The sequence below is a fragment of the Mesoplodon bidens genome, assembly GCF_964165515.1.
Source record: "Mesoplodon bidens genome assembly, contig: HAP1_SCAFFOLD_287, whole genome shotgun sequence".
Taxonomy (NCBI): Eukaryota; Metazoa; Chordata; class Mammalia; order Artiodactyla; family Ziphiidae; genus Mesoplodon; species Mesoplodon bidens.
This window is the reverse complement of record NW_027671566.1, coordinates 160,169-172,785: the sequence shown is the minus strand read 5'-3', so window position 1 is coordinate 172,785 and position 12,617 is coordinate 160,169. Positions and strand designations below refer to the sequence as shown.

The 12,617-nt window shown below is 42.5% G+C and overlaps 1 protein-coding gene across 1 annotated transcript in view; it reads right to left on the bottom strand.

Annotated features, from left to right (window-relative positions):
- The window catches only part of LOC308611253 (uncharacterized protein), a gene marked incomplete at its 5' end in the record, with an annotated part of 41,951 nt that extends 33,369 nt beyond the window's left edge, over window positions 1-8,582 (bottom strand). Inside the window, 3 exons of the mRNA XM_081260113.1 lie at window positions 7-62; window positions 803-1,724; window positions 8,542-8,582. Coding sequence (XP_081116239.1) covers window positions 7-62; window positions 803-1,724; window positions 8,542-8,582 — 1,019 coding nt within the window. The remainder of the gene's footprint in view (window positions 1-6; window positions 63-802; window positions 1,725-8,541) is intronic.
- Window positions 8,583-12,617: the final 4,035 nt, after the last annotated feature.

The following is a 12,617-nucleotide window of genomic DNA, read 5'->3' as shown; positions in this document are numbered from 1 at the left end:
TCTGACCTGACTGGCTGGCGGGCGGGCGGGCCGAGTCGGAACCCCTCGCTCTGCTCGATTTCCTAGTATTTTTTTAAATCCATGTGATTCACGCTTTGGAGCAATCCAAAAACAAAAAACAAAAAACCGGGATTCCCCTCCCGAGTCGCGCGGCACTGGCGGTAGGTCGAGCTCGGCTCGGCCCGGGCCGCCCGCCACACACACCCTCGCGCACGCACACGCCGTCGTTCCACGAGCAAGAACGAGCTGCCCCCGGAGAGGTGAGACGAGGCAGCGGCGGCTGGAGGCTTTTACAGTTCTTTCCCGAGTCGAAAAAGAAAGCAGACGGGAACCCGCCGCCCTCCCCTTCCTGCTAGCGAGCTAACGCCGAGCCGAGCTTCCCAGCTTCCAGCCCAGCTCACCCCCCCCGCCCGACTCGCGGCACTCAGCGACGACCGCGCTCCCGCGCACACAGACACACACTGCCTGCAAACTTCCAATCCGCGAACTCCCTGCTCTCCTCTCAGCCCCCAGCGGGGCGGCAGCCCCCCCACCCCCGCCGCGCCCCTCCCTCCCCGAAGCCCACGCCGGGCCGCTTAGGTTGGCTGCATTTTTAATAACTTACAGCTAGGAAATAAAAACGAAAGCGAGCAAAGCAGCCAAAGTGAAGCGCGAGGCACAAGCTTCGAGGGGTACGCCAGAGAGTCAGAGGAGCCACCCGCCGCTAGTCTGGGCCCCGAGGGAGGGGGCCGACTGCAGCCCGCCGCACGCACGCCCGCCAGCCCGCGCGGCCTCCGCGGGGAAAGGTGTTCCGGGCACTGACCTGAAATCCCCAGCCGGGGAGTAAGCAGGGAGCCTGCGATCCGGCGCTTTGAAGTTTTCCCCGGAGCAGAGTCGAGGCGGCGAGGAGGAGCGACGGGAGGTGGGGTGGGTGGGGAGAGGTGTGCGGGGTTGGAGGAAAGTGGGGTGGCGACGTTGGCGATGGGAGAAGGGGCCGGGCCGGGGAAGCGCGGCAAACAGCAAAGTTTGCCGTCCCCCGCTGCCCGCAACCCGCTCGCGGCGCCGCGCTCGCTCGCCTCCCTCGCCGTCTGCTGCCAGCCGGCTGCCCTCGGGGTCGGCCACGCCGAGGGGTGGGCTCTGGGCCGGGTGGGGGCGGGGGCGGGCTCAAAGCCTCCGGGCAGGTGGCGACAGCCCCGCGCGATCCTCCGGGCTCCGGCGGCTGGGCCGGGCTCAGCAGCTCTCGCGTCGCCGCTGCTGCCGCCCGCGCTCGGGCAGGAGCCCCAGCGCCATGCTGACGATTAGCCGCGAGCGCCCGCTCGGGCTGGGTGTGTATGTGTGTGTGAGTGTGTTGGCCAAGTCTTCCCTGCGCGGCGACAGCGCGGCTTGGGCTCACCGCCCGGCAGCTCGCGGGCTCCCCCTCCGCCGCCGCTGCCGCCTCGCTCCCGCTCTCGGTCGCGGTCTGGGCTCCGGCGCGTCTTCCCCGCTGCCGCCGAGCTCGGTCCGCGTTCAGCAAGGAGCGTAGCTCTGCCTCCCCTCGCCGCTGGGAGCCCAGGCTCCGTCTGCCGCCGCACGCCGCGATCCCAACGCGTCCCCCCTCCCTGGTTCCCTCCTCTTCCTCCTCCCCCTCCCTCCGCCCTCTCGCCCGCCCGCCCGGCCTCCCTCCCTCCCAGCAGCTGCCTCCCCTCCCCCCGCAGGCGCAGCGCTCGGGCGACAGCCAGCCGCCCGCCCGCCGCCGCCTCCTCCAGCTGTCGCAAGTTTGAGCTCCCCCAGCCTCCGCTCAGCCTCCGCTCAGCCTCCGCTCACCCTCCGTTGCAGCGCCTGGGCGGTGGGGTGTCGGAGCGGTGATTCCCCAAAAAGGTTTGCCCGAGTTTCCCCAGCCGATTCCCGGCGCGTTTCGCCTATCTGGGTTCGAACCCCAGACCACTTGGGTGGCGTCCCCCTCGCCCCTTGTCCTCCCCTCCCCAGCTTGGACCGAGTTTCCTTCCTCCTTTCCATACTTCCTTTCTATTTCCTTTTTTTTCTTTTAGATTAACTTTAGAAGAAATTTTACATCTTCTTAAAACATAGTTCCTTTAGCTTTCTCTTTTATAGGCTAAATCGTCAACATTCAATTTTCTTCATCATTTATATTTGCCAATAAAATACTACTTTTTATGGATTCTCATTTATAGCTCTTTGTGTTATACAGAGTTAGATATTATTAACATATCTTATTTTACATGATTAGAGTATGAGAAAGAGGAGAACAAAAAGAAAAAAAATGTGTGATGTGATGTGTGTATGTGGGAGGGGGGAGATTTATCACACACACATACACACAAACATATTCATATCAAAATAAGGAAGAAGTACTCATAACTATTACAGCCTGCGTTTCTCCAGCTGATCACATGATCATAGCTGGTATGTATAACAAGCTTCTTCCACTACCATCCTGTACACCCTATACCCTCAGCAAGCACTCCTGTTGGTCATAGATTCTTGCCTGCTAAACTTACCCAAACCTTTATTCCTGAAGGAACTGGACCATAGCAGCCCAACCTGAATTATGATAGTTTTCCACTGACTTTAATCATAGGAAATGAAAGTATTAAAAGGCACCCTGGAGGATCTTTTGCATTCCATACAGACCCTCCTTTACCCACATTATTTGGTAGCAACCCAATTTCATCTTGATAGAAGGATCTCTCCAACTAGTGCAGAAACCCCAGTCTTTGCCTGTTAATTCAGAAGTCCCATCTGGCTAGGTCAAACTCTCAACTTCTATTTCAATGAAAGTATTGTCAGGTTCCCTGGCAGAAGCATTATTTTCCTTGGTACTAAGATCTCACTGGACTTAACATCATGGAGATGAGAAGCAAATATTTTGCTAGTGGATCACTTGCAGTGATAGTGGAGGAGCCTCTCCCATTTTCCTCCCTTGATTCCCTGACCCAGGAACTCTGACTGTGGGAGATATAGCACTATATGTGAAGGAACGGTGATCATACAGAACACTCTGGAGATATCACCTCAGCCCTGAAAGGTATTGCCATCTAGCTGGCACCATAACTGAGTCTCCCTTAGACCATTCCACCATTACATCTGTGGCTCTGTAAGGAAAACCATGGTTAGACTAATTAATTCCATGAGAATGGACCCATTGCCACATAACTATATCTCTGTATTTAAGCTGCAGGATATCAGTGAGAGAGTATGAACGAATTAATAGAAAATGACTATCATGCAAAGACAAACAAGGGACTTTGTATCTCTTCTGAGGAAGGGATTCATCTGTTTTCAGTTGGACCTGGGATATTTGTACCATGTTAGGTGGAAGCACGACTTGGCTGTTTTCAATATTTGGAGATGAATACAGTTTAAGGAGATTTGCATGGGTTGACAAGGGGTGAGCTATGGTGGCCTTTTGATGTGGCCACTTGGCTAGGCCTTACCACACTTTCCAGCATTCCTTTTCTGTATGTCTCTGGGTAGGGTGGGATATAGCAGAGTTTCTTACAGGGGACTGGAGGGGAAGTGAAGCAGCAGTCATTTTATGTCCTCACTGGTCTGCTGGCTCATCTCATTGGTGAGAGACAGTGGCCAGGCCTGCCATTGCCCACCTTCCACTGGGCCTTCCTTCAGCTTCTTCTACTCTGGGACCAGTGTGGGTATTTAGTTCCATGAGGAAGGGGCTTGACTTCTGCAGGAAAACTACACAGTCAAGGTCAGAGCCAATAAGGGCTCACATAGGTTTCATTCTGTTTTCGTGGCCTCTAGCTTTTTTTTTTTTTTTTGGTGTATGGGTTCCGGATTGTTGCTACTTTACTTTACATCCATATTCTCTCCCTCGCGGCCTACTTTGTGACCCCCAAGCTCCAGGATCAGACACAGTCCTAAGAATTCAGCCTTACACAATTGTCTAGGTCAGACTGTTGCCTGTGTCTGATACTGGAGCTTGGAGTCCACAGGACATGAAGTCAGGGAGAGAAGACAGACAGATGGGCCTCATTTCTTAGTAGTTCTGCTTCTTCTGGGGGACCTATACTGAAATATTCCCTTTGTATTCTGGAAACGAATATTAAGACATTCTTTCTTAGAAATATAGAAGAAAGAAATATGATGTCATTAACTTATCCTTAACTTTCCTAAAGATCCAGAATTATGCTGTGCCTTTTTCTTTGAAAGTCAGAAGTAGCATAACACCCTAAATGTTACTTATTTGCTAGCAATACTTAACAGAGAAAAAGAGGGATAACTTTGCAGTCAGGAGAAAGACAAACGGCTTGGAAAAGACACAAAATAATTGTCAGCTCCTGAAAAAGTCTTTTTTAAAAACGTTTTTCTCTTTTTAAAACGGTAATAACTTCCCACCACAGAGAGGTGCTCTCACACTTACTTCTCCAATATTTGCAAAGCATTCAAGTCCTAAAATGTGCCAACATTTTTCAAACACAGGATTAAAAATAGAGTATTTTTGTTTAAAAATAATTATATGCCATAACATGGAAACAAATAATTCTGTAGTCTTTGGAAAACAATGGTTTGCCTGTGGATAAAGTCACCCTCCCGCCCTACCCTCAGCCATCATGTCAAAGGAACAATAACCTCCTAATGTGTTAAGTTCTCCATGCATTGTGTTTTAAAACAATGCTTTATGAGCACACCATTGGTGAGCTTTCGGCATTATCTCAGTATATGGTACATCTACAGAAATTTTTTATTTATACTCCTGTCCTTTTTTTTTTTCCTAAGGTACTTGAAACATTTTGCTTTGTAGTAATTTTTACTTATTTATGTTAAATAATATCATCTTTTGTAAGCCGCTGGTGATTTTGCCTGAAAGGCTGACTGTTGATAAGAAACATTCTTCTCCTTTTATTTGGCTGAGTATTTTGTAACAGAGGAAACATGACACTGTGGTCAGGCATCAGGCTTCAGAGAAAACTACTAACTTCAAAGTCTAGCTCTGCTCCCAGCCTGCTCTGCAACCAACAGCATGCCTTAACCTCTCTGTGCCTTATTTCTTTTCATTGGAAAAACTAAGATGATAACAAAATATCTACTTCCAAGATTTGTTTTGTAGATTAAATAAGCTAGTTCATGTAAAGTCCTTCACATAGCACCTGGCAAATGCTCAATAGATATTACCCATAATAATATTGTCTTCTGTGCTTGCCAATAAACTATGAAACTATATGGATCTAAAGGACAAGGCTTATAATTAACCAAAAAGAAGGAGTAAAGACCTTAGTTAATAAAAGTAAAATAATGTATCTTTTAAATATAGAGATATTGCTTCTACACAGAAATATTGCTAAAATAATAAATGTCAGACAAATAGATGCACATAACTGTTTTATAACTAGCAGCTGGATCCTTAACTCTCTATAACTTTGAAATGGAGCTGCAAAGTACAATGCATTTCCCTCAGTAGTTTCTCCAGATTCCCTTTGAATTTGTGCAGGGTCGATTGATACATACAAGCACTATTTGATAAAACATATTTTTCAAAAAGTGAGAACAGCACGTAATTACCTCTACATGATATTTCTTTGGTAATTGCAGATAAATTGGTAAAAATATTTCAATTAGGCAAGCAGACTATTGATTGCAACTTACTAGGCTGTAAGAAAAAGTGATTTTTCTCTCAAGTTTTAATATAAGTACTTACTTGTTTTATTTACAACAAATACAAACCTTCTCATTTCAGCAGCTCAAAGTCTTCATGGAAAAATCACATGATTACTAATCCTCAAGACTGACTCTCTGTATTTTTTGCAAGTTTTCGCCTACTTATTATGTTCCTGCTGGGAAGTTCCTAAAAATTACATTTCCTATAACTGGGAGTATTACTAGTTCTTTCTATCAATCTATTTTTTAAGGGCAGAACCTTCAGAACGTTCTGAATATATTCTTTTTAGAAAGGAAAACAAGAAGGTCACAGATTCTTCTTTTTCCTTTAATATTTCTCAACCACACACTCACACACACATTCCCTTTATATCTTACAAATTCATGAGAAAGCTCATTCTGTTTGCAATTTTAATTTTTGCTTTTGTTGACATGCAGTCTTCCTTAAGGGAACTTGATTATCCTTTTATACGGAAGGTAAGCTATGTACTATATTCATTTTAATTGAGGATGCACTGTTTGGAGATTACATCATCTGGTTATTTACATTTTTCCTTTCTTCCTTGAGTTGATCTCAAAGGAAACATGTGTGCATTTATAGTTCATGTATTACTGATAGCTATCCTGAGTATAACAGCATTTATACTCAGCTCTAGTTATAACTTGTTTCACCCAACCAAAACCACACTTTTCTACTGATTATAAGGTGTTAAATTCATCACAGATATCAAAGCGAGAGAGTACAGTGAGACTCAGTAAGCTTATGGAGGGGAGCTGGGGGTTTTATACTTAACTGAGGGAAACTTGATCATTGATGACACTGGTTTATGACAACGTCAGGATGGCATTAGGCAGCTCTGACGTGATAACTCCAGGGCACAATTTTTCACCTATTGGGAGGTAGTGTGAACATCTGAGCAGCTTAGCCAGTCAACTGTGTCTCCCTACAGCCATCATTCTTCCTCGAAAATCTAATGATTCTCTTAGTTCCATGGCAGAATCAGGTCACTCTAGGTAGTTCTATGTTATGTGAACAAAAGAATCACTGAGGATAGTAAAAACTAATTTTAATTTATCAAGGATCATACGTTAAGTATAATATTTTATAAATCATTTATTTTACTCTAAAATTAGTTGACAATTTTTTCCCCATAATTTGATTGGCACATTTGATAATTTGCACAGAAATGTACATGATAAGTGAACATAATGATGTTAAATAGTGGAAGATTGGAGCTGATGCAAAAAGAAAAGGTAATTAAATATATAGAAATTATAACATTATTCAAATTCCTACCCAATCTGCAATCCTTCCTCCAATTATATTTTTTCTGGAATATAGTCTTTTAAGCCAAAAGCACTTAGAATGGTCATTTTAGAGATTATGAGAGAGGAATTATAGCCCAGAGAAAACCTACATGCAATAGGTAGCTAGGGGCAGGCTTATTGAATGACATTATTCAGCCAACAAGTTGATACATCATCTTAAATCTGAAATTTTGAACAACTGCAGATAAAATGTCCTAAAACATACGAGGCAGGATGGTGTCTTCAGTTTCCCTCACCTACTTTATCTTTCTTTCCTTTTCTCACTCTTACAGGAAGAGAATCTCCCTTTAACTCATTATGGTTATGCTATAAAAGACTGAGTGATAAAAAAATAAGTTTATTTCAAAGGTGCCTCACTCTGAATCATCTGAATGACAGGAATCATTATACTGAAGAATGGGACTCACTGAGAGCATATATAAAGGAGCCTTATTTTTATCCTCCACTGTCCATTCCCCCTGTGCTGTGAGACTTGTTTTGCCTTTGCTTCCTTGGGTGAAAAGCAGTGCACATCCCATACCTGCCATGGTCACTTTCAGATAACAAGAATCCACCAGTAACTTCCAGTTCCACACACAGTCTCAGTTCAATAATTATTTTGTTCAATCCACTGTATTAATTTCAACATTATGAATTTCATTTAAAGTTGAAATTCCACCCATCCCCCATCAAGGGAGAAGTTTTCAATCCACACCAGTTGTTGGAGTGTGGCATGAAAGCTCTTACTAGATTAATAATGTTGTGTGTGCCTGGTAGATGCTTAAAGCTGACACTTTCTCTTATGGTGCGTGGGTTCTTCCGAGCCCACTGCCCCATCACTGGGAATTTCTCACACGTGGTTCCCTTTAGGGTTACCAAGAGCAACTCTATTCTGGATGGTTAGTTTTAGCCATTGCCTATATCTTGTCCTATGCAAACAGCCTACCCAATCCATTGCCAGGAAACCCTATAGAAATTTAGGTCTTATAATGTCAGTAATTTATTTAAAAATAACTCATCATCACATGTGTGACATTTATGGAATACATATTTGTATTATACCCTCTAGGTATTTGGTTGACACTTGAAATACTTTAATCAGGAATATTCACCCTAAGGGTAGTGAGTCAGCATTTGAAAATTAGGAACTTTCGATTTCTACTGAGAGAAATAAGGAACCCCTGGAAAAATCATAAAGAGGTAGATTTCAACTAAAAACGATTGGACTATCATTGCCTCAATCTGCAACAGAGGACTTGTTAAACAGCCTAAGGGAATTTACAAATATGTACGTATTTGCTAAACGGGTAGTGGTTGAGATATGTTTATTGACTAGCAAATTTGTACAGATACTTGGCCTTTGGACAAGTTCTAGAGAACTCAAGGTGTAACATTTTCCCAAGTGGGGGTTTTAGCCCAGGTGTTTATTCCTTCGGTGCCACCATGATATGAAGGAATCTGTCATCGTACTAGAGGAAAAGGTACTAAATGTAGAACTGAATACCGATGAACTTATGGGATATAGGACTGAATATGGCTGCAACAGTACAGCTCAGGACTGTCTGGGGTCTATTTGCCAATTCATTTTTCTATGAGTGATAGAATTTGGTCTAAGCCTTGCTTTCAACTGTAACATCTCACCTGGTTGTGCGATTTTGAGAGAGGATAAGTACAGCGCTCATGTTGCTCTAATCATTGGAAGCCTCTAGCCTCCAGAGTGGCAGTGTGAAGAAACTGTCAGAAGGCTGATTTCAACTCAGACACCTCTGTCCTTGATCTGACCTAATACCACCTAGCTATCCAGTCTTTTGTTCCTTAGGAGGATATGAATCAGACAAGAATACACTGTGCGCCTCAAGCTCAAGGGGGGGCCATGGTAAGCTATCTGAGTGGTCTTCTTAAACTTGTTATTTTTTCACATTATATGAAGAGGGAAGTACCTTCCACTTTGTTTCCTTGAGGACTGCGATTGGGACTCACAGCACTTCAAGAACTCTCCCTTAAAATCTTCTCTTAATCTCTAAATCCTGACACTTTTGTTGTCTCTATGTAGTTGAGAAGCTTTAGATTTAAAAAAAAAAAAGTTTGCTCTTTACTCCATTTCAAATAGTCGAATCACAATTCAACTTGGGATGTGGGAACAACTGGCATTTATTGTGCTACAGTCTCAGTCTGAGAAGGAAATAGTTCGATTTTGTTATCCTACTATGCATAATAAAATGTAACTTCTAGAAAAATATTTTCAGGTAAGTTTTTTTATTTTTTATTTTTTTATTTTTTTGCGGTACGCGGGCCTCTCACTGCTGTGGCCTCTCCCGTTGCGGAGCACAGGCTCCAGACGCGCAGGCTCAGCGGCCATGGCTCACGGGACCAGCCGCTCTGCGGCATGTGGGATCTTCCCGGACTGGGGCACGAACCCGTGTCCCCTGCATCGGCAGGTGGACTCCCAACCACTGCGCCACCAGGGAAGCCCTCAGGTAAGCTTTTTTTGATATTTCATCACATAATCTGTAGTGAACCAATAATTTTCAGGCTACCACTGGGCTATTTGCTACAGTAAAACAGTGATTTAATCTAGTAAACCAATTGATTATGCAAAAGTATAACTTAAAAATTATCTTACTTATACAAATATAAATGTAACTAAAAATTATTTCATTGTTGAGGGGGGCAGAGAGATAGTAGAGCTGGTTCAAAGAACATTTTAAGGCATTTATAAATAGTGGAATAAGAAATAATAAAAATAATACCATGAAAGACATGACACTAATTAAAATTCTCTGGGGCAATAAAATCATAAATTTGGGTTTATGTTGTTTTTTTTTCTTTTCTTTTTTGCTGGTGAGAAACCTGTAAACTAAGACGTGGCTTTACAGTGGTGTCTGGGCACTAATCAAATAGTAAAGAGCTAAATCTAACTCAAGTACATTTTCCTGGAGAATTACATAATCTTTGGGTGATTCTTTTAAGCAATGCCCCTGCATGACATTGAAAGGACATACCACATTCCCTTTGTCTTATTTGCAAATTGTGGATAATTTTTCCTAATAAAGGACAATATATGCCTCCTGATGTGATTATGTAAGCACTTTAACTGTTTTAGATAATTAAATGAGAAAATAATGATGGCCACTATGTATAACATGGTATAAAATACATATTTCATATTCCTCAATTTCTTTGGATCTCACTAACAACAATAAATTTGGAATAACTGGTTTTTAAGGTCATATCTGACACCAAGAGCCATTCGTTTATTTTTCTAACTGCTTGAACTGTTAGCAACTTTCAACACTGTGGCCTTTCTTTTCAAACAATCTCTTCTTGGTTTCACTGACAGCTCTTCATCCTGCTTTCTATCCTAAGTATCTGGTTATGTTCATCTTTGTACTCTTCTCAGCACTATTTATAGTGTTTTCTCATATTCTTCTTTGCTGGGGATCTACCTCTTCTTCGCTAAAATCCTACCTCTTCTCCTGAGCTGTTACATGTCGGAGCAATTAAGACCTGGTCTGAGACCCCATTTTTTTTTCACTCTGCATTCTCTGTCCTGGTAATCTAATCCACGTTTACTGCTGTAAATGTCATCTCTAGAAAAATAGGCTCCAAATTAGTAGCTCTAGTGAGAACCAGACATCACCAAAAGTTGCTTAATCAGTATCTACATATGGATAAATAAAAGCCAACTCGAAGTCAGCCAGTCCTAAACCAAACTCATCTCTCTCTTTTGCTGTTTTTTTTCTTCACTATTTTCATTTTAATGAACAACCCCATAGTAAATCCAGTTGAATAAGACAGTAACATAGGCATTGTCCTTAATGCTTGTCCTTAATCCTCTCTTCTGTATATAATTCACATTGGGATCTTTCAAGTTTACTCTCTAAATCTGTCTCAAAGGCATTCATATTTTTCAACATCAGTACCACTTTCACTCTAAGCCAAAAACCACCATTTCTTGCTTAGACTAATACTGATTCTATCTAAATAGTTTCACTAACGTGTACCTTTTGCTCTCCACCCAGTTCTCCACACTACAAAAAGAATAGCCATTTTAGAAATCACATATGTTCAGGTTATCCTTTAAAACCCTACAGTGGATTCCTATTTCTCTTAGGAGGAAGGGAAAAAGAAATCCTTCATTTGCCACACAAGTCTTGCACGATCTTTCACCCAGCTGTGTGAGCGGGTGTAGTGTAGTTGTTATAGACAAGAGTTGTGGAGCTACACTGCCTGGGTTCAAACCTAAACACCTTCACACTTTAACCGGCTGAACTATACAAGATGTTTCCCTCTCTGAGCCTCAGTTCTCAGAGAAGTTATTACTTGTACCTACTTCATATAATCATTTAAAAACTCGAATAAGCTAACACAGATCAAGTACTTTGAGCAGTGGCTTTCACTCAATTAGACATGAATTTACCATAGTATTAGTATTACTTTTCTTTCTCATTTCATGATTATCTCACACTCAATCTCTGTAGTTTTTTAATTTGCTTTAGTGCTGAAAACCCATGCTCAGTGCCCCCTCTCCCTTTCATTTGTACCTGCTACCTCCTCTACTTGGAATGTTCTTTCCCCCCCCCCTTACCTCTGGGGGCCTTGACATTTATGGTGATTCCCCTTAACCCTGGCCCCGCTTCTCCAAGTCGTACCTTCATTACATTATCTTCTTTGAACCAAGTGAGTTGAATTTTCTTTCCTGCCAGAAGCCTGACTGATGCAGAAGCTCTGCCCGTTGTAGACACTTAGGATTTACGCTGGTGGAGACTCATCTTCACACACATGCATCTAAGATCCTTATGGCACAGGGAGAGGGTATAAATATTAATTCACTAGGTCTTACATCTCCTTCCTGCAATTGACTTCTGCTCATGTTTAACTGGTCAAGCTATATCATATTTCCACATCACTCTTCAAATGGAGCAGAAAAGTACAGTGTTACCATTTTCTTGGAGAAGAAGGGGAACTAGAACACATATTACCCTGTTATGACTACAAAGCAAAGCATAAGTAAGGGCATTAGAATGTGAAAGTACATAGACTGTTGGAGGTTGTTGATCTAGTGTGAGATGAGCTTGACACATATTCTAGGATTCGATGGAAACACCTGTGAGGTCAGCTCAGTGAGGACTCTACGTGTCATGCAAAATTTGTGTGGTGTCCTTTTCTTAGAATTGAAAAGGAGACATAGGAAAAGAAATCTGGGAAGGAGAAGACAGGAGCATATCTATATTTTGGAATATCATAATTTAATCATTCTATCCTGCTCGTAGCTTCTTTAACTAAGGGAGATTATATAAACTGTTTTCAGATAAATTTGAAATATCCTGAGCTCATTATTTCAGCATCTGGAATGTAGAGTCAACCAAGATAACAAATTGTATGATTTCTCTATTAGGCAGAGGCTTCTACAGCATGAATCAAGGAAATTAGAAGGATCAAGTTACTAGTTTATTAAATTAGCACTGACATTATCACAGTCTCAGAGGAAAAAATATAACAAGATTGTTTGCAATAGAAAACGTTTTGTAAAATAGCCCTTAATCAGAATAGTCATTTGGAAATATTCTAGCAAAAACGTATATGTAAAGCAGCACTGCACCTCAGACTTGAAATTTTCCAAATAATTAATAGCAAGTAAAAATTTTATATAAATCCATGGAAATAAAATTGGAGTGGCCAAAACATTACTGAAGAATTCTGAGATAAGGACAGTA